Genomic DNA, 21,834 nt, shown 5'->3' on the forward strand with positions numbered 1-21,834 from the left:
ATATAATATATGTATATATGTGAAAATATATCTATATATACATACGTATAAACTATACATCAATAATTTTCCAGTTTTTACCTCTACAAATCTCTACAAACATGTACTACAACTATTATTAATGTTTAATTAACATAGTTTTTAAAGAAAAAAACAAACAAAAAAACGTATCTGTGTACACAATACTAAACAAGTAACCACTGACAAATTTGAAAGGTGGGTGTGTTGTGAGGAATTGACGTGATGTTTGACTGAGACAAAAGAGGGACTGACGCTATGAATGATCTATGAAACAAGAACACACCCAGTACCTGAATCTTTTAGACATGCATCTGTTATGAATATATTCAACACCTGTACAGTATATAAAGAGTATCTGTGATGATCAGCATCAAGACAGACTAGTCCACAGTATTTACCTGGAGTGTACATCATGATGAAGCGGCTCCTTTCTTTGGCTTTGATCGTGGCTCTCTCCAGCACAGGTAACTGTTCTCATTTATACAATATTTTATCAGCAGCAACTAAGTGATTTTAATTATTGAACTGTATGGATTTACGTGAAGGAATTAGAATTTCACACTCAACAAAGGCTTGATTGTAAGAAATAGACATCCCTATTCTTTAAAATATGCTGAGGATTTATTGATTTATTGACAAATCATGTTTCAATACAGCAGAATATATAACAGTCTAAACACTTAGGGAATGTAAAACTGTGTCATTAAACAAAGTTTTAAACATTATGGAGCTTGTGCATATTAGATTCAGCTCGTTGTACTGGTTTTTCTGAATAGATATTTTTTCATGTAAAAATTGTTGGAGTTTTATAACTGATTTATTTACTTATGGCTCTGAATTTATGATATTTAAAAAAAAAATGTATGTGATAGCTCAAGGCTAACGAGAAGCTTGTTGCATGTGTTCTTTTGTCTGAACATCCGCAAAGTCCTGAGGTGCATGCATAAAGTCAACAAACTAATAACAATACTATCAATATTAGGTAAAGACAGGAGAATCTCCTAATGTCTCAACCCACAGCAAAGGGAAATTGGATGAAACTGAACACCTGGGATAGCTATACCTTCAATTGAGGGATCAAGATGGAAACGGAAGCTTCTCAGTTAAAAAAAAAATTCCGAATTCACTTTATTGTGAATGCAACATGCTTCTGTATCTCTGAAGGCTTTTGAACTTGACATTTTTAAATGTTTTGAGTGTAAAGTAGAAAACCATGCACTTTAGATTTTGAACACACTCACCCATATTTCTCTTCACTTTACAGCTGGAGCACTTGTGTGTCAGACTTGCACAGATGATGATTGTACAAGCACAGTGCCACTAACATGTGACACAGAGACAATGTGTATAACTGCTGCCATTACAGGTACTTTTTTCAACACATAATTTGTTATTACTCATTGACAAACAAGTGTGCTTTGAAAAATATAATTAACAAACTGCATTTTGACTCTGCAGCGGTTTCATCTGGAACTCCTGGAACACAAATCTTCAAAGCATGTGCATCGTCCTCCCTGTGTCCAGTCACAGGCTCCCAGACATTTTCTGTTAACTTGGGTGTTTCAAGTGCACTTGCATCTGCTACGTGCTGCGACTCAGATAACTGCAACTCAGCCACTCTATCTTGTAAGTACAGGTGGATGATTATCACATTTAATGCTATTAAGGAGAGAGATAATGTTCTCAATTCTTCATAAAAATTATGTCATTATTTTCTGTTTCAGTCCCAACGACTCCTTCACCCAACGGCTTTCAGTGTTACGTATGTGACCCTAACACCTCTCTATGCACCACTTCAATCACATGTACTGGAACAGAGGATCGCTGCTTTCAAGCAAGCCGTGAGTCGTCTTCTTATATCTTTTAGTCATTTAGTCATTTTGGCATCAATTTAGCTGTGTTCTGATACTTTCATATTTGCGATTGTTTTTTGTTTTTTTAAGTTTGTGGCTGCCATATTTCTTTTACCAAAATGTCCAATAAATATACTGGAATATATACAATATTTATATATATATATATATACATATACTGGACACACGGACATAAGTGCATGCGTGTGTGTGTTTAGTACATAGACTGAATTAAAAAGAGATTGAAACACCAAGGCTTTCACTTGCACAGAAGATACATTAAGTGTTAAATAAAATAGAAATGATTTTTCATCTTCAGTGTCAGATGGGGCCACCACTTCTCCTGCCTTTGGTTGTGCATCTACAAACATGTGTGCAGCATCTGCCAGCCTAGGGACACTACCTTTTATGCAAGATGTTGGCAGTATAATCAGTGGACCTGCCTGTTGTGGCACTAATCTATGTAACGCTCTCACAACAACAACTACTGCACCAACCACTACTACTAATGCACCAACCACAACTACTGCACCTGCCACAACTACTACTGCTCCAACTACAACTACCAATGCTCCAACTACAACAACTGCCCCAACTACAACTACTGCACCAACCACAACTACAGCACAAACCGCTAGAATTACTGCTCCAACCACACATCCTTCTCTGTGGTCTTCCTCTTCTCCTCCATCTTCAACATCCTCTGTCTCATTTCTAATCCTGTCCATCCTGGTCTCTCCCAACAGAAATCGCAGCATATCCAGCTCTACCACCTCCATCTCCAGTGCCTTCTCCCGTCTCCAAGCCGTACATCGTAGTAGGTCTCACTACCATCTTGTAGACCTTTATCCTTCTGTCACACATCACCCCTGACACTGGTCTCCACCCACTCCACCCTGCCCTGCCTGCACCCTCTTCTTTACCTCTCTTGTGCACTGTCCATTGCTTTGAATGGTTGACCCCAGGTTGACAGTCCTAGTTAAACCATTTGTATTTAATGATGAATGGTCTGTATTTGTACAGTAAAGCATTTTTGCACTACAGTTTTGCCATTCACCCATTCACTTACATGTACATACAGCAGGTATATATGTGTGTATATATATATACGTATATATATATGTATATATATATATATATATATATATATATATATATATATATATATATATATATATATATATATATATACATACAAAAATATAAACCCTAAACGTTCCGTTATAAAGGTGACTGGCTTCACCACTGATCTGCCCTCGCCCCACAGCTACCGTCACTTAGTAGCACCTTTTCTAGACTTGGTGGCCACTAGGGTTGCAAAATTCCCATGTAATATTTCCAAAATTCCCAGACTAAAGTTCCCATTTCCCCCCAACATATCTGAGCAGAATTTATGCATTTTTAAACATAAAAATTGAATAGTGTAGATATAGCCTGAAGTAGAACGGGTTCAGGGTTCAGGATTTCTGTGTGAGGGAAAGTTTTTAAATGTTAGTTTGGTGTAACATTAGATAGACAGGATGACTGAAAACACTTTCTAGTTACTTCTGTGTCTCACAGACCTGACTGCCAGACTCATTTATACAGTTGGCTACAGGCCTCAATTGATTAGCAGCCCAATTAAAGAGCAGTGGTTGGGACAGGAGGTGACAAGATTGCAGCACTCTCCTCTTGAGTAATTCTTTTCCTGAGTTACTAAGGTTTGCCTCAGACTGATAATGGATGTCCAGGTTATCTAAACATGCAGCCACAAGCTGCCTCAGCCCCTCTGCTGAGATTAAGCAGACAAATTGCACAAGACAGAAAGTACAAGGAATAAAAAAAACAAAAAAAGCAAAAACTGACACCTCCTGAAGGGTTTTTATCAGTTGTTTGTGTTTGTAGATGTGGCTGCACCAACATCCTTGTGTTTGAACTGATTAAAGTGACTTTTTAGACACCAAAGACAAAACTGGCGATACATTTCACAATGATGAATTGCCCATTTAATGGGTTATCGCTGTCTTGTTAACCTTTGCCTGCATGCAAACGAAGTGTTGGATTAAACAGTAGGGTCTGAACATGGCTGGTGCTACATCTCTGTACCAGCGTTGTAGAGAGATGCATTGATCAAAGCGTCACTTCCATGTGCTCCGACATCCCTGCCGTGCCCTGAGGCATCCATCACGCGCTCCTGCTCTGGTTCGGATAGCAGTGGCAGTGTCGTTTAACATTTTTATAAATGTCTCCTGCTCACCATACCTGTGCAGTAAAGAAGTGACATTATAACGTCCTTCACTGTCTGATGGCCACGTCTTTGAGACGCCAAAGGACAAGGAACGGTGACGTATCCAGGTTTGCAAAGCTCCTCGTAACACTGACGAAATCATAATTTCATTAGATAGATAGATAAGAGACTGACACAGTAACCCTTAATCTTCCCTATCGCATTAATGACCATGCTAATATATCATTAAAGGCCATTTCATACTTTCCACATCTGTAGGTCCACTGAGGTCTGCTGTGATCCACCTGGTGGAAACAACGTCATCCATCCATGTCCTGATATTCCACGTGCAGCCCAACAAATGCGTGTGGACTACGTATGCTTCTGGTAGGACAATTTTACATTTCCAGTATGTTTCTCGCACTAGTTGAGAAGTTAAACAGTTTCTCCTCCTAATCAGAATCGGATTAATGAGGGAGAACAACACATGGCACAGGCTGCCCTAGAATCTCTCACCTCTGTGTGCTGTAGCATATACAGTACAGTTATAACTGACATGATACACTTGTGATTAAAATACAGTAGACTTTTCACAGGAGGCAGATTTAACTCTGTGCAGTCTCTCGTCATCCTCCTCATCCTCACTTAAACTTCACACACTGGTATAGTGAGATTAAATTAAGATGGAAGTCACTTGTGGTACACGTATCACAGCTTGAGAACATGGATTTAATTTGTGGTGCATCTATAACTGTAAGGTGGCAGCAGCAGCAAAGTGTGGTCAGTGGACTGCATGTGTGTTTGCCGAAGTGATGACATTTTCGAGGTCTCTTGAATGCATCTTGAAGCTCAACATGCTGTAGAGGTGCGATGATTTACAAGGGTCTTTGGATGCATCTTATTAGTTGCTCCTTGTAGCTCAGCATGCAGTGGTGGGTTTACATAATCAGACATTGGTTCATGTCATGCGCATGATTTCTCTATTGTGTCTGGTGTGTTTCAGGGACACACCGGTGTCTTATTATCTAATTACCAGCTGTGTAAATCTCCCTGCTCTTCATCCACTCCTTGCGCCAGTATTAGTATTTCACCGTCTCAGTGTTGCAGTCTCTTCTATTCAAGATGATCTGCTCAAACCAAGCATTAGAATGAGGAATAAAGTTGATTTAAGTGACATGGCATGGTTGTTGATTTCAGACAGGCTGATCTGAGTATTTCATAAATTGCTGATCTGATAGCTTTTTCCACAAACAGCCATCTCTAGGATTTACAGAGAATTGTCCAAATAAGAGAAAGATATCCAGTGAGCAGTAGTACTTCACTATAACTTCACTATATTCAGTCTACAAGTAAAAGGAATAAGACGCTGCTTATTTCATTCTGTCCACTTTAGGTATGTTGAAATAAGTGATTTTGTCAAAGTATAGAATGAATTTGAATATTCTTATTTTATCCTTTTTATGACAACAAAAGAAAGGAACAAAACAGAAGAGAGGTGACAGACAGATGAAACAGAAAGCTGCTGGGCTAAATCCCCCCCCGATGTTTTCAAGATACTCCCGATTCTGACATAACGCTGAGCAGAAATGAGCTGACCTCATGTTCACAACAGATAACCGTAAACAAAAGAATACAATAAATCAAAGGCACACATCAGGATAGGATTACGCGTCCTGTTTTTTTTCCTTTGACAGGCTGCAGCGTGTGATAGGAGGACTGCAGCAGCAGCGTCGCTCTCGCTTTCACACTGTTCCTCATGTTAAAAATGCAAATTGCTTTTTTTTTTTCCTGACCCCTCTGCAGAAAAAGGGCCTATACCTTTCAAAGTGACCTGCTTTTTCCTTCAAGAGGCCACACACCATGATCCAGTGGACGCTGACAGGATGAGGTGGCTTAACAGATAATATCATCCATGGGCGCCCAAATATAAAATATTTCTTCAGCCCTGCTGTGCAGTCTTATATTGTCAAAGGAAACTTGGAAATTATCGGCCAACAGTTGCTTTTAATGACTAAATATTCCAGTTTACACACGTTTCTCTGGAGCAGTACAACCTGTGCATGTTAAATTTAAGAAATTTAAACAAATCATATTAAATTCTTCATATTGCATTATGGACATTTTAATAATTTTAATGCAATAAGTCAAAACATAATAGTGAAAGTGTTATTTTCTTTATCCCAAGATTTAAACAAGCTCTAACCTTTTTTTTTTTACGTGTGCACTTGCAACATGTTTGACCTTTTGAAGATAAAGTTAAGTTGTTTTAAAGTTTCCTTTCCCTCTTAACACACCACATTTATCTCCATTTGGAAATGTGAAGGGAACTCAATGTTGGTGCTCTGTCCCCCTTGTTAATATAAAGCAAAATTACCAGGATGACCTCAGACTCCACACTTTTAGAAGCCTTCAGGGATTTGTATCACTGATATTAAGTTCAGGCCATACCATATATCTACAGACTAATTTCTCCTGCAGTTGCTGCAGTAATAAAGTCACCTTCCTCAGATGGATGCGACCCAGCTTGCACAATTAAACATTAAAACTGGATTGCGTTGGAGGGGTGAGCCCACAGGAAGCAGACTCACGTGTATCTGCTCTGAATTTCTGGGCCCAACAGTCGTCTTGAGCAAAGAGGCTTTCCAGGGTTTCCTCCGCAGCCTCTTATCTGTCAGACAGAGGAGACAGACGCGTATCGTGAATGGCATCTTGCGGAGAAGTGCACTCAAAGAGACATTACGTCAGGAAAACCAGCCACAAATTCAGTCACGTGACTTACAGGTAGATACCAAATTTGCCTCACGTGTTACTTATTGTTGCCTGACGTGAAGACGACATTAGGTTTTTGTGCAATCACAAGTGGCAACCAGTAGTGACATCACACATCAGAATCTGAAGCCTTGAGATTTGCGATCTGACTGCCACTGTGTTAAGGTTTTACAAGCAGTAATTCAAACTCCCTTACTCCTGTCTGATGATACCAGCTGTCACTTTCATTCACTTATGTCTTTCTTCAGAGTCTATTTCCCTCCAAATGGAAACATAATTTATGAAACTGACATTGTTATCAATTGAAGAACAGCTGAAACGAGTGACTGAGACCATTAACTCCTCAGGGAAATGTTTAGTGACGGAAGTAGGCTCATGGACCGCCATTCAAATTGAGTTTGTTTGACAACCAGCAGAGTCGCCCCCTGGTGGCTCTTTTAATATATTCTGTAAAATCTCAGGTTATACACCTTTACAGGTGTCCTGACCGGCTCTCTGTTTAAAGGGTTAAAGCCTATAGCTTTAAGGGATCTTACCACAATAGAGATAGTAAAGCTGGTAGTGAGGCTACTCATGTAGCTTCTGACTGCCTACATCTGAGCATCTGTCCTGCTTCCCCTGTACTACAAGATTCAAGTTTATTTATTGTCATGTAATCTGTAACAATGCAACATTATTACCAGTAATGAAATTCTTTGTGCTCAGTCTAATAGCGCATCAGACTCGCCTGTTGACAGCAGCTCACCTCTTATGATTTGGGCTTTCTGTTAGTTGTCAGATCAAGTTCAAGATCAAGTAATGTAATGTAATGTAATGTAATAAAAGTTCAGTGACCTTGTTTGGTCCATTCTGGTTAACTTTAACTAGCAAAACAGAAGACAAAATCTTTTTTTATGGACAGTCTATTGCAGGGGTGTCCAAACTACTATGTACGATGAAATGTTGTGCTGCCCACAGCTTTGGTTTTATAATGTATTATTTATGGCCAAGGATAGACTTGGACAAAAAAATCAGCCATTAGTCATGTGTCACCCCATTATCTCAGCTGGTAAAGAGTTGCTCCTTGAAACCAGTCCCAGGTTTTATTATATTATATTATTTATATTATATATATTATTTTATTATATATTTGACTCCGGGTTTAATTTTTTCACTTCTGCGTGGCTTAGATTTGGTTACATTTCCATTTAAAGATGATAATAGTGACAATGAAAATTACATTTTTATAAAACGGTGCATTTGTATGTAAATGTTACTGTTAAAAAAGGGGAAAAAACACCATTGGCCCCCAGAAATCTTCACATTATCAAATATGGCCCTCGTTACAAAGAAATTTGGACACCCCTGGTCTATGGTAATCTCTTTTAACACTAATAATGGTAATTTTCTAGTAAAAGTAAAACATTTGTCTTTACCAACTTAAGTTAATACAGGCATGGAGCGAAGATCAGTGCAGGTTACACTAAATCTAGTGAGTCATAGTCATTCCTTTAGTCACATGAATTTAGACCACCTAATCCAGAAATCTGCACATTTTTGGATTGTGGGAGGAAACCTGAGATCCTATAGAAAACGCATCTGGGTCTTCTTACTCCAAAAAGTCCAAGAAGTGACACAGAAGAAAGTTGTCACCTGATCCTTTATCTGACTGTGGATCCACAGTGCTGTCCATGGTGCTGAAGTAAATGATCTATCGTCCATAATTACTCTAACACTAAACTATACTGTGGTCTGTACTACAGTATGTGTATATCCTCATTATGTAACAACACTTCACCACTCAGCAGTCAGGTCCATTAATCAGCTCCGTCTGACCGTTCGACTCCTTAAGGGACAAACTATCTGCTGTCAGCTTGATCGCAGGCAACATTTGGTCACCGCGTGTGCTCTGCGTGTCCAGCAGAAGAGCATAGGTTTGTTTGAGGTACAGCTCAGTGAAAAAAAAGAATAGAAAAAAGGTTAATTAGGGCAGCTCCTCTTTTCCGGAGAGACAGCACCGTCACTTTGCTGATGAGGGTGCCTTGAACAGGTCTGCACTACACACGGTGCAGGAATATTTTAGAATATTAATTGCACACTTAGTATGCTGTTGTCATATGGCTTTTATTAGTATTCCATCAACTCAATGAGGCGTGAAAGGGCCAGATGCTGTGTCCTCATCTATCCCACATACATTCTTGTCTTTTGTCAGTTATTAGTGCACCGGGTGTCAGCGCACTCATCACTTCCCCAGTCTGGTGTCATGTATTTATTAATTGGACCAGTGGGTTTAAAAATGGAGTAATAACACTCGGGTCTGATTTACCTTATCACAGTGGGGTGAAGTGTAAGGACTCTGGAGTTTCTACCGTACATTGCTCACTGTGGTAAGTAAACACAGAAGTTAATGATGCACTAAAAATCTGCACCAGTTAAAAATCAGGTGTCTTTTGTAACCCAAACGTAACCACGTTTATAACCTGGAAAGTTTGGAAAGTGGAAAGTTTTCATTACACTCATTCCCCCCAGAAATGCCAAAATAGGTCAAAGAAAAAAACGGAATGATGTTGATACAAATGTCTGTAGACGTGTAAAAGAATGTAACTAAGAATTTAGTTTAGGAAAATCATTGTTAGGAGACAAGTTTACTTTAGATTTTGTGTTCCTGAACCACTCGACTGAAAAATAGCTTCTTCAATTTTGTGAACTGTGGATAATGACAATAATTCAATTTAACAGCCACTCAGGAACTGGACATTGTACAATAAGACAAATACATGAAAAATACATTTTAATTACTGTGTACTTCGTGTTTAAATTGCACCTTGTGTACATATTATATATGCATACTGCATCTATATTTTTGCACTACTCATTTTCAAAGCAGAGTGAACCAATGAACTCAAACTAATTTGTATTTTAATCGAACTGTCCCTTTTCTTTTTTCTTCTTCAGCAGATGAATATATTAATTTGGAGTCTTCTTTTTTTTTAATCCAAGTAGAACTAGATCAACTTTAGCACCAGTTCTAGACAGAAAATCACAGTTTAACAAAAGTAAAATTACCTTGTTCTTCATCTACTGTACTAGCTCCACCTGTCCGGTGTGTGTGTACTGTATTTATATTTTTGTGAGGTCCAGAGAAACTACAAACCAATCTTTGTGGGGACGTTTTGACCTTATGGGGACATTTTGTCTGGGCCCGGTTAAGTCCTGGTTTTCCCTGTAGTTGTTGTAGTAGATCTTGTCTGGCTGTACGATCTCACGGAGGAGGCCTTCATTCACAATGTGCTGTCCACTTCCACGCCACAGCAGTTAGTGATTGGAGGTCTTCAATAACATTGTAGTCTAACTCTCTCTTTTATTTTTTACGGCACTCCAGAGCTGTGATCTGGTGGCTGAGAGCCAGACAACAGGAACAGCTCCTCCATTTCCCCTTCAACACTGTCACTATCACACGCCTACTCTACTCTGGAGGAAGTGATGGCACCAGGAACACTTCCCCTCTGATATCTACCGTCAACATGGAGCTAAATAAATACAAGAGAAACTGCTTTGTGGCCAACACTAACACACTGACTGGATTGAGGCACTTTCGGTGAAATACTAGGGGTTTTGTTAAAGTTTTGTAATTCGATTTTTGTCGCTCTAATGCCAACAAATATGTATTAAGTGAAGATAACTGTAGTCAGAGAGCATCTAAATCTTAATATATATGCAAAATCATGCAATTTGTGATGATAATCATCACAACTAAATGCCTAACCGTCACCAAAACCAGTTCATTCCTTAACCTAACCACAATTAAAATCCTAAATGTAACCAGTTCCTCAGAAATTCGATTCTGCCTAATCAGGACCGGGTTTTGATCTCCAAGATGTCTACTGGTCCTGACACGGTCAGTGCTTTCGCCAGAAATGGTCTTTAAAAAGGTAACACACACACTCTCAGAGTGCTGCTGAGAGTCTCTCCGTTCATGAGACTTTAGATTGGAATCTGTGGTCTTGCTGGATGGGACAGATGTTCTCTGATCCCCCCGTGGAATCAGGCAAGAGGAAAATTGAAACCACAACCTTTGGACAGGCAGATATTTAAGGCCTTGTCAGAGTGAGATAGTGCCGAACCCTTGTGGCTGAGTCCATCACTCTTTCTCACCACAGTTTCCTCTTTAAAACAAGAGATGTGGAGAGCAGATCACACATAGCAAGGGGAGTTCACCTCAGAGACACTGCAGACATCAACCTTCTATTTTTTTTGTCAATAACTACAAATACACAATCAGACGACAGATGGAAGTAATAATGGCTTTGCTAAGAAGAACAAAACAAGGAGGCAAAATTCAACAGAAATTGTGTGCTTATTAAAAGTCATCAATATTAATTGTGAATTTAAAAAACAACAGAAATAGAACAGGGTAGACTGCATTTAAAAAATGGCCAAGGACTTGGTGAATGGTGCCTGAAAGTGAGGCCAATGCAGAAGTGTCTGAAACCTGTATAATTATATATAATATAATAATAATCAAGTATAATGTATAAAGACAACACATGCTTCAGACACTTTCTTAATGGCTCGTGAAGACTGACCACTTTATTAGGTACAGAGGACAGGGCGCCTTATATAAAGGCAGGAGTGACACCAGGCTTGCTCTTCTGCTGCTGTAGCCCAATCGCTTACATTTTTGAACCCGTCTAGTAATTATTCTCTGAGCATTTCTGCCCAGAGAACTGCTGTTGACTGGATGTTGTCTAATTTTTGGACAATTCCCTGTAAGCCACAGAGATGGTTTTGCATCAAAATCCCAGTATCTGCATTTTCTAAAATACTCCAAAAACTTTCACTTAAAAAACCTTTCTTCCTCATTCTGATGCTTGGTTTAACTTTCGGCAGGTCATCTTGACCATGTCTACATTCCTAAATGCATTCATTTAGATATTTGTGTGAACAAGCAGTCAAAGATGTGTACCTAATAAAGTGGCGAATGGGTGCACGTCCATTATATATTTACAGTCTATGCAGAAGGAACATTTAGGGCTGGGCCTAAATCATAATCAGCCATTACTGCTTTTACAAAACATCATTTCATAGAATCATTCCACTCAGCAAAGGCAAAATCAACACCTGGCTGCAGAATATCTACATAACCACACAAACAAACAATGACGTACATACACAACACATACACAAGCACAAAATGCATCACATTGAAATGATAATGGCTGCTGCAGCGATCATTGTAATAAATGTCTCTGGCGTCTACGCAGAGGCTGAGATCCAATTTGACTCCTATTCCTGGTTGTGAGGTCAGCGAGGTTGTCGTGCGGCAACTTCCATCACGCTGATAAAATTGTTAAACAAATGTGATTGCCCTGAGTAAAATTTTCATTACCTGAATATCTGTCTTCTTCCTGATATCCTGTTTTGTGCTACCTCACTCTTTCAGCCCCCCGCCCACCTCTGTTGTTGTCCTGCATTAGTTGGCAGAGGAGGGACAGTAAATGCCACCGGATGAATCCCGGGCCTCAGAGGAGTGCGTCCTCCCCGCTCACCTTGAGGGAGCCCGCTCTGAATGACATGCGACGTCAACAACGACAACCGCGGCAAGGTCAGATGTTCATCCAAACCACTCTAAACTGCTATCACCATGGTTACATAATGGCTACAAAAACAATGACAACAACCCTTTGTCCTGTAAGACGCTGGCAAATAGCATCGGTATGGAGAATGAGATAGGTTTTCACTTTCTGAACAAATAAAGTCCACTAATCTCACGATTAATTGAAATTACGTTGTTGAATTCCACCTTCAGCTCGTCACTGTCCAATCTCTAAATGCAGACTCTGTAGCTCCTTATATTTCATATGTGAATATCAATTTAAAGCAAACAAAAAATGTTTTATCAATGATTCCAAAGATCATGTACCGCAGTTTGAGTACTCCAATGACCTAATCTGTGGTGAGTCTATAATTGTGAGGTGGCAGCAGCAGCACATCAGTGGACTGCATGTGTGTTTGCAGAAATGACGAAACTTACAAAGTTTCTTGAATGTACCTTGAATGCATCTTGTATGCTCAACACACTGTAGATCCCAAATAGGTGAGAAAATTTACAAGGGTCTTTGAATGCATCTTATTAGCTGCTCCTTGTAGCTCAGTGTGCAGTGAACCCTGCAAACTTTTCATTAGGTTTCATGCACTGGAGAATATTCAATCTAGTCGAATATTTGCACTTTTGCTTGACACGCCTATCCCTCACTACTTCATAGTTGAGTTTGATCAAGCTCAGCCAGATAAACCTAGAATAGGCTAAGATGACTGCCCTATGTCTAGTCATGGGCTGACTAATGGCACATTTCCACCGACTCGCCTCGCCTCGGCACGGCACGACACCGCACGATTAGGTTGCATCTCCACTTCAAAAAGTACTTACTTAACGTGAGTGGAGTCATCACTGCACGGCCGAGTGAAACTGCGGTGACTTGTTTTATATGCGACACACACACACGCATGCACACACACACACGAGTGACTAGTGACTTTACACCAGACTTCTGCAGTTGTTGGAGATTAACCCACGTTTTTAGGATTATTAAGTAGTTTTAAGTGATCTACAGTTCGGCACTGTTCGGCTTGATTTCTGTCCACATGTCTCCGGAGCACAGCCTCCTACTCCACAGACTACAGAGGCAGCGGTATGTGCTGCCACTCACGATTGCCAGCGCTATCCCTAAATACACCACTCCACTTTAAAAGATTCCTGTTAAATATAGAGATTTCCTTGGTAGTTGTTGGACATTAACCCACGTTTTTAGGATTATTAAGTAGTTTTAAGTGATCTACAGTTCGGCGCTGTTCGGCTTGATTTGTGAGTGGGACGTCTCTCCCTGTGAAGGGACTCTGGCCAGTCAGTGGCCGGCAGTCTGACCAATCATTGCATAGTACCTACTACTAGCACGCTTGGAACCGCACCGGAGCAGGTACTAAGAATAGTACCTGGTACCAGGTACTATGCCAATGGAAACGCTACTTAAACTGTGCCATGGCGTTGCGAGGCGAGTAGAGCCGGTGGAAATGCGCCACGAGAAGGTACCCCTGATGGTCATTCAAGAAATTACAGCTTTCAAGCACTTCAGGACTGGCTTCTGTCGCCAGATCCAGAGACTAGAGTATATTTCTACTTTTTTTATATACAGTCTATAGGGATAGGGCAAGATGGAGGCAGATGATCCACTGTGGCCAAAGATGGATTACTGAATAGGCCCGGGGGCCCAAGAGCTCAGGGGCCCCTGAAACCCAAACCCCTGCACTACTATCACAAAATTTAATATGGGCCCTGAAGCCACATAACTGGTTATGTTGTGTGATATATCTTAATAAGGCCCCTCAATCATATTATTTGTGCACTTATTATTAGCCAGGGGTCGCCTGGCGTTGGGGCAGTGCTCAGGGACCCAGTAACTGATGTAAACTAATGAAACTAATAAACTTCTTGTAACTAGAAACATGATGCGTTTAGAGAAAATGAGTTGAGAAAAAGAACATTTGTTTTAAAAAGGATAAGTGGTATGTTTAATACAGAGGAATGCAGTGCATGTAGACTGTGAAACAGACATAATTTGATGTATTGACCCCATAATAAATTCACTCAGCTGGTGACAGACATCAAGCAAAATACTGTGAAGTCATGTCTGTGCATTAAAACTAAAAGTCTGTGGTGGTGGTGGTGATGGTGGTTCTCCCTCTGTCACCGAACAGCAAGCCCAGGCTTCTCCAGCTCGCCATTTGTGATAATTAAATTTTCAGAGCAGATTTTGTCTTTCTGACACATTGAGGGGAAGCTGTGAAAAAGACCATTTTCCCTGTTAGGGCGTCTGAGCTGGGAGAAGCAGTAGAAAACTAATGTGTTTCATGGGCGGGGGGGGACACAGGCTGGGAAAGCCTGTTCAAAACAATTCCATTTGCCAGAGGTTTCCATTATCACATCTGTGATGGAGGACATTGTGAGGGGAGGGGAAAAACCATGAAGATATTCTGCAAGAAATATCGACTGCTGCAAAGCTAGAGCTATGGCTTTTTGCGTTACTCGTGTCAAGCTTCATACATTTTACTGCCTGTGACTACATTTCATTTCATTTTCTGTTGTCATTAAGCAGAAAATTGCAAAGTCTCGTATTAACAAATCAAGACATTAGATTGTCGTGCCGAGGTGATCAAAGGAGACAGGTACCCTTGGAGTCCAGGAGGAGGGAGAGCACGAGGGGAATGCATTAATGTGGTATTGATCACAGTGACGGTACTATCAGCTGAGATGAACAGAAAGGTCACACTCACTCACTGAGACTTTACCTGACATATTCACCTCTCTCGAAATGGTTCGATGTTGTTTCCTAAAATTACTCCTAAAGAAAATGCATCTGCAGTCAGATTTTGTAAGGAATGTATTTCCTGAACAAAAACTAAAAAAAAAAATCTATAATCATATAACCATTTCCTGTAGAACTGTGGTTAATTCTAGACTCACCTGGTTCTTTATCAACATTCTCTCCACAGAAAAACACCAAGTATTGGGTCTCTCTCCGTCTCCTGCAAAAACAGTTTTTTTTCTGTTGTTTCTAAAGTAACTACAACATTCTGCAAAAGGACATACAGTACATCATTGTTTTATCTTTCTATTAGAATTTTACTTATAAATCTGATCTTTAATTAATGTTTTTTTAATTAGTTTAAACCTTAGAACACATAGCTTTTCAGCTGCTTTTTTCCATTACTGTGTTTAAACACAGTGTAGTTCAGCACAACCTATAGACAATCTGATGAAAAACGTGAGCAAAGGTACTCAAAATGTTTAAAATCGTATTGAATTTATGAAATTTGGAAATACGTCAGTTCAAAAGTTCAGTTGGCTCGTTTTTATAAACAAAAAGAAAAGTAAGACGGTCTAATTTTGTGACCTCTGCACAATTATTGCTACTTTATATCGCGACTAAAAATGTGATATAAAATTGATCATAACTTTGACTCAATTAAACATAAGTCAAAAAAAAGCCTGAATATGTGAACTATAAACACACACCCCCAGGATGTCCATATAAGGAGCTGTGTATTATTCATACCTGAGGATTAATCTCACTTTTTAATTGTTTCACCTCAAGTAATCTGCTTTTCTTAAACGTTTAATCTATTGCATGCTCCTTTTAACAAAATATAATGGAAATATGGAATAGAATAGCTCTTTATAAGTATAAAGTAAAAGCAAAAGGTGCTTTACAAATACCTTGTCTATAAGAGACACCCACAATTTGGCAATTTACTGGTTCATCATTTTAAATCGCGCATCTACTACAAGTTGACATGCAGTATCATTCATGCAGACCTGTTCATCTCACAACGACTACAACTATATTATTATTATATTAATATTATAATAGAATATATATATTATATATAATATTTAGAACCGCTGTTAAGCCTCTTTTCACCCTCTGTCTCACACAAATCTCAGTTTCTGTCAGACACTCCTTAACCCCAACCCTTCCCGCTCACCTGCAAACATCACTGTAGCCATGGTAACAATGACATTTGTACTGTCATGTGACTTCAGTAGACGGCACAAGCTCTCAACCTTTATCACACTCTTATGAAACTGTAATCACTCAATAACCCAGCGGAGGAAAGAGCCAACTGCTGGTGCTACACATACAGGGTTGGGATCATCACTCATGCTGGGGAGGACTCCCTGTACCAGATGTGCTGCACCTCTGGTTCAGCTGCGGGACAGACACATGTGACAATTAACTCGCAGTAGTAATTAGCTCAGTCGTGCTGGGAAAAACCATCCGGGATCTTCATTTAGGGAGACGGGGATGAATCGTAACGTTTAGGCGGCGGAAACCTGATGTATGTGACATGTAGAGTGTAAACCAGATCCAGAGGTTTTAACGATGCATTAAACACCAGCAGCAAAGAAATGCTGGTTAATCTGTGAAGTAGGAAGTTGGAGCCTTTGCAGCTTTGAGGTTGGAGATGTTGTTGGTTCTCCCCAATTCATCTGAAACCAAATCCCAATTTTAATGGCCACATTTGTCTATTTCTTCCATGATCATAACAGAACAGCGATGTCCACTTTTTAGCTGAATCTCCTGCCGCAGTGAGATGATCTGATGATCAATGGACGAACGTAGCCACGCCATTCATCAGAGTATCGTGAGAGTTAAATTCAATCCAGATTTGGTGCCTGTTACTGCTTAAATGAGTAGTACAAGAATAGTATTTTAGACAAATGCCTTTCATTCTTTTTGCTGCCGTCCATCACTTAATCCTGAACTTCAAATAAATAAAAATATGACAGTAAGTCAAACCACAACAAATCATATTCATCATAAATATGCCACCCTGGGTGTTATTACTTTACAAATTAAAAGGCAGGCTTCGGTGTAAATATGAGATCGGAGATGAAATGTCCCTTTGACCTACGCTTTGAAGAGGATGCCTTAGATTTGATGGTCCTTGAAATACATCAAGCCAATTTTATTTCTTTGGAGGAAAATCAATATGGCCTAGTGTCCTATTTACCTGCACAATATCCAGGGAGGAAAGCAGGGGCACATGAAGGTTGACCTGCTCCTGACATGATTTCACAGATATCGTCCACAAGTTATACATGGTTTTTTTTTACAATAATTTTTAATTAATTTAAAAAATTCAGGTTTTCTGCTTTTTGATCAAGGACTGGGTAGTATAGTTTAAATATGAATTTTAATTTCTTATTTCTGTACACTTGGGGTCTTTTCAATAAGCTAATGACCTTTACATCACTTATCATAAATACTGTGCAGCCAAATATACATCAAATCCACAGAGCTTAAACTTATGTGGGGTAGCCTAGTCTGAATAAGTGAGTTTTGAGTTGAGATTTGAAGGTATAGGCAGGGATGTTTTTGTTCTGAACTGTCAAAAGTCCCTTTTCCACCTATGGTCCCAGTTCACCTCGCCTCGCCTCAGCACGGCACTGTTTAGGTTGTTTTTCCGCTACAAAGTAGTACCTAAGAAACTGCCGTGACTTTGTTTTACATGCGACACACACACACAAACGAGTGCCTAGTGACTTGTAAAGCAGTTGTTTTCAGTGTAACTGAACCACTAGAATCAGGCAATTAAAAATATTTCTTCAGTACTTCCTCCATGACCAGAACACTGACTCCCGTCTGACACAATCACTGGACTGAAATACAGTGGAAGGGTTTGTAAGGCCGATCAGCAGTGCTGTCACTAAATACACCAGACTCCTCAGTTAAATATTGAGATTTTAAACATTTCCCTGGTAATTGTTGGAGATTAACCCACGTTTTTAGGATTGTTAAGTCTTGTTAACTGATCTACAGTTCGGCATTGTTCGGCTTGATTCTTGAGTCGGACGTCTCTTCCTGTGATGACACTCTGACCAATCAGTGGCCGGCAGTCTGGTGACGTCACGTATAGAATCGCCTCAGCTCGCTTGGAACCTTAAAAAAAGTACCTGGTACCAGGTACTATCGCTATTGGAAACCCAAAATAACCGCGCGGTCCAGAGTCGAGTCAAGTCGAGTGGAGTGGATTCGATGGAAACACGCCATAATTGAGTAACAGTCAGCGACTTAAACTGCAAGAACAAGTTTTGTTGCTAGTTTCCAGCCGACACAGCTGTTATTTCCTCACTCACGTGGAGTAGGTCGCAAATGCACTTGACGCACAGTGACCAACACCTACTGTACATAGGTTGGGTCACAATGCATGTCACCGTGTTTGTTACATACATGTGCTTCCACGCTCCTCCCTCTCCCCTTCTTCCTCAGTTATGTGCCGATTGAATTGTGGAGACAGAGGATCCACTGGTCCAGAACCACATACAGTGGTTTTGAAAGGTTTCAGACTGCAGCCATAGATGATCTGCTCATGCGAGGTGAGCATATCCATCTTCTCTTCAGCAGAGAATTCTGCAGTTTCCAATTATTCACCAATTTAATTTAGCAATGTGCCAGTCACAGGAATGACAAGCAAACCTCTGATTGGCTTACCTGATGTTACGCCCAAAACACACCTATAAATAATTCAAGACTCTTTACTTTTTGAACTTTAGCCGCATGTGCTCTAGATCTTTTAAAATAAGGCCCAGTGTGAGTGTGTATCGGTGTGTGTTGCTACTTTTTGGGGAAGAAAATCACTTTTCATTCACGGTGTCTGTGAGGATGAATGGGAGACGAGCTTAGTTCAGACTGTGGGATGGCAGAATGTGGAGGGATGCAGGATATGGAGAGGTGGAATGGAGCATTTGTCTGTCTCGGGTCATATCTGATTAAAGCATATGAGTCCAGTATTAGAGCGAATATTCAACAGACAAACAGACGGACAGACAGACAGATAAGCCCGAGCAGCAGAGACAGAGGTTGTCTGTTACTCAGCACGACTCCATTACGACTACTGTCACAATCCCTGCTGATTAACACAAGAAGAGATGGTTCTCTGTCCCTGTTTCTCCGTCTGTACCTTGTCCCAGTTTCCATTCCAGTGAGTCTTTATTCATCATACAGAGCCTAATCAGTGTCAGGAGGAGAAACTTTTGATGATGAAGAATTGTTTCCGTTTAAACCACGGCTACTTCCCTTAATTTGGTTACTTTGGCTTGATTAAATACATGCTACTGTCAAAAAGTTAATTAATTAACGGATTACTGCAGCTCTGTGGGGCAGGTTTTAAGAATGAAATGTCGGGAACAAGCCATGTCCTTTCTGTTTTATACATTTAAGCTTTAATTTTGTGTTGTCAGCAAATAAATTAGACGTGTTTTTCAAGTTCAAAATGTTGATTTTTGTTCTGATAATTGACCTAATAGAACCTAATATGCAAACAATTAGCTCGGTTTTAATGAGTATTTTCAGAATTTATAAAATAGTTCATGTGTAAAAACCAGATAATCCTGTAAACTTTGCATTAAAGCACTTATTTATTCTCCTTAATAAGGTATGTAACACATGCATATGTTGTCAATAACATATGCTTTAAATTAGAGCTGCAGCTAACGATTATATTCATTAATATTCTCATTTTCCATTAATCGAGTAATCGTTTGGTCATAAAATGTCAGGAAATGTAGAAAAATGTTGATCAGTGTTTGTCAAACCTGGAAATGATGATGTTCTCAAATGTCTTGTTTTGTCCACAAATGAAAATGATTCAGTTTTAATGATTTCTTTGTTATGTGGAGCAAAGAAACCCAGAAAACATTCACATTTAAGAAGCTAAAACATTTAGAAATCTTGTTTTAATAATGAAAAAAAAACCCTCAAACTGATAAATCGATTATGAAAATAGTTGACGATTCATTTAGTAATCAATTATTTGAGTTATTGTTTCAGCTCTACTTTGAATTAAATTGTGATTTATTTAGAAAGGTTTTATTATTAAAATGGCAGTTGGAAAGAAAAAAGTTAGAAATGTTATATTATGCACAAATTCTTTTTCGGGAATTGGGTCAAGATAATTTGTCCTCAGTAAAAAAAAAAAAAAGGGTTGTTAGTGAGTTAGGGAACCACTGCTACACAATATCAGATTATTAGTGACACACTGACACTTTAGTACATGCACAGCAGTGTTTCATAATGGAACACAACCACTCCTGTTGCCAGGTCGAGTCCCCAAGAGGAAGAAAAAGCTATTTCACAACATACTGTGAAGTGCCCCGTGACATTTTGAACAATATGGCTGGTGTGTCACTGCTTACACCTCCCTGATTACCGCAGGTCACTGAGGATCACGGAGCGTGATGGGTCAAGGTTCAACATCTGGTCTGACACGTGCCGGCCAGTCACAGCAGGCAAGTATCACTTTCTTTTAGTGTGAATAGAGTTGAGTTGTTATTTTCTGAAATTCTGTCCACGTCGGAGATGCTTGATGCTAAATGACACCTATTTATCACGTTTAACAAATGCAGCATTGAACAGCAGGATCAGACTGAAACACTCCTTTGTGCATCAGTCAATCCTGAAATTAAACACGGAGCTGAATCCCAGATCATGTCGACTGTAAACTGTATTTCGTTTTATGTGATTTATGATGTTTGGTTTTCTGTTGGGGACACAACAGCGGATTAGTGGTTTAGTGCTGTTGCCAAATTTGCAACTCAGTCACTTTCTGCATGGAGTTTGCATGTTCTCCCTGTGTGTGTGTGGGTTCTCTCTGGGTTCTCTGGTTTACTCCACAGTTCAAAATCATGCAGAGGTTAATTGGACACTCTAAATTGCTCGTATAGGTGTGAATGCGAGAGTGGCTGGTTGTTTGTCTCTGCGATGGACTGGCGATCTGTTCCAGGGTGTACCCCACTTTTTGCCCTATGTCAGCTGGGATTGGCACCAGCAACCTCCCAAACCCTCCTGTGCAGGATAAAGAGGTAACTTTTCTGTCATCTACTGTAATAGTTCCGTATTTGTCTTTGCTTGTTATCCATCCATTTTCTACCACTTTACCCACCACATGAGGGTCATGAGGCTGCTGGTGCCAATCCCAGTTGACACTCCACTCTCACACCTACGGTCTAAATGAGTGTCCAATTAACCTCTGCATGTTTTTGGACTGTGAGAGAGAACCCACACACACACACACAGGGAGAACATTAATGCACTCCATGCATTAAGGTGGAACCGATAACACATTTCAGACTTCCTTCTCTGACAATAACATACTGTATTATCAATGAATCAGTCAGTCAGACAGGCAGACAGACGATGAGATCCATTTTCAAACGGAAAAAAATAAGTCCACTTCATTTGTGACAGCTGAATCCCTGAAGGCCATTGTCGTGTCTGTATAAAGTGACTCAGTGGATGCTGTGATTGATTGGTCAGTGAGTCCAATACATTTCCTCTGAGCTGATCTCTGAGCCGCTGATGTGATCTTAACTGAGTCTGGTTCATCTCACCAGGACAAAAAAAAGAAGATGGAGTCAAGACAAAAGAAGGGGAACATTTTTCTTTT

General features: G+C 39.8%; 1 protein-coding gene across 1 annotated transcript; it reads left to right on the plus strand.

Annotated features, from left to right (window-relative positions):
- The first annotated feature begins 302 nt into the window (after positions 1-302).
- LOC122781027 (cell wall protein DAN4-like) lies at positions 303-20,664 on the plus strand. Its single transcript, XM_044044519.1, has 9 exons — positions 303-485; positions 1,286-1,387; positions 1,480-1,647; positions 1,746-1,862; positions 2,194-2,542; positions 2,621-2,691; positions 4,360-4,467; positions 12,272-12,433; positions 20,604-20,664. Exons 1-9 carry the CDS (start codon positions 434-436, stop codon positions 20,609-20,611), a joined length of 1,137 nt encoding a protein of 378 aa, XP_043900454.1. The 5' UTR covers positions 303-433; the 3' UTR covers positions 20,612-20,664.
- The last annotated feature ends 1,170 nt before the right edge of the window (positions 20,665-21,834 follow it).

The sequence above is a fragment of the Solea senegalensis genome, linkage group LG14 (genome assembly GCF_019176455.1).
Source record: "Solea senegalensis isolate Sse05_10M linkage group LG14, IFAPA_SoseM_1, whole genome shotgun sequence".
Taxonomy (NCBI): Eukaryota; Metazoa; Chordata; class Actinopteri; order Pleuronectiformes; family Soleidae; genus Solea; species Solea senegalensis.

Excerpts from the sequence above, each read along its gene's own strand:
- LOC122781027 (XM_044044519.1), top strand. The coding sequence starts at position 434 with ATGATGAAGCGGCTCCTTTCTTTGGCTTTGATCGTGGCTCTCTCCAGC. Across the intron at positions 1,648-1,745 it reads CAACTCAGCCACTCTATCTT|TCCCAACGACTCCTTCACCC; the intron begins GTAAGTACAGGT and ends TTTCTGTTTCAG. Across the intron at positions 4,468-12,271 it reads GTGGACTACGTATGCTTCTG|CCCCCCGCCCACCTCTGTTG; the intron begins GTAGGACAATTT and ends TCACTCTTTCAG.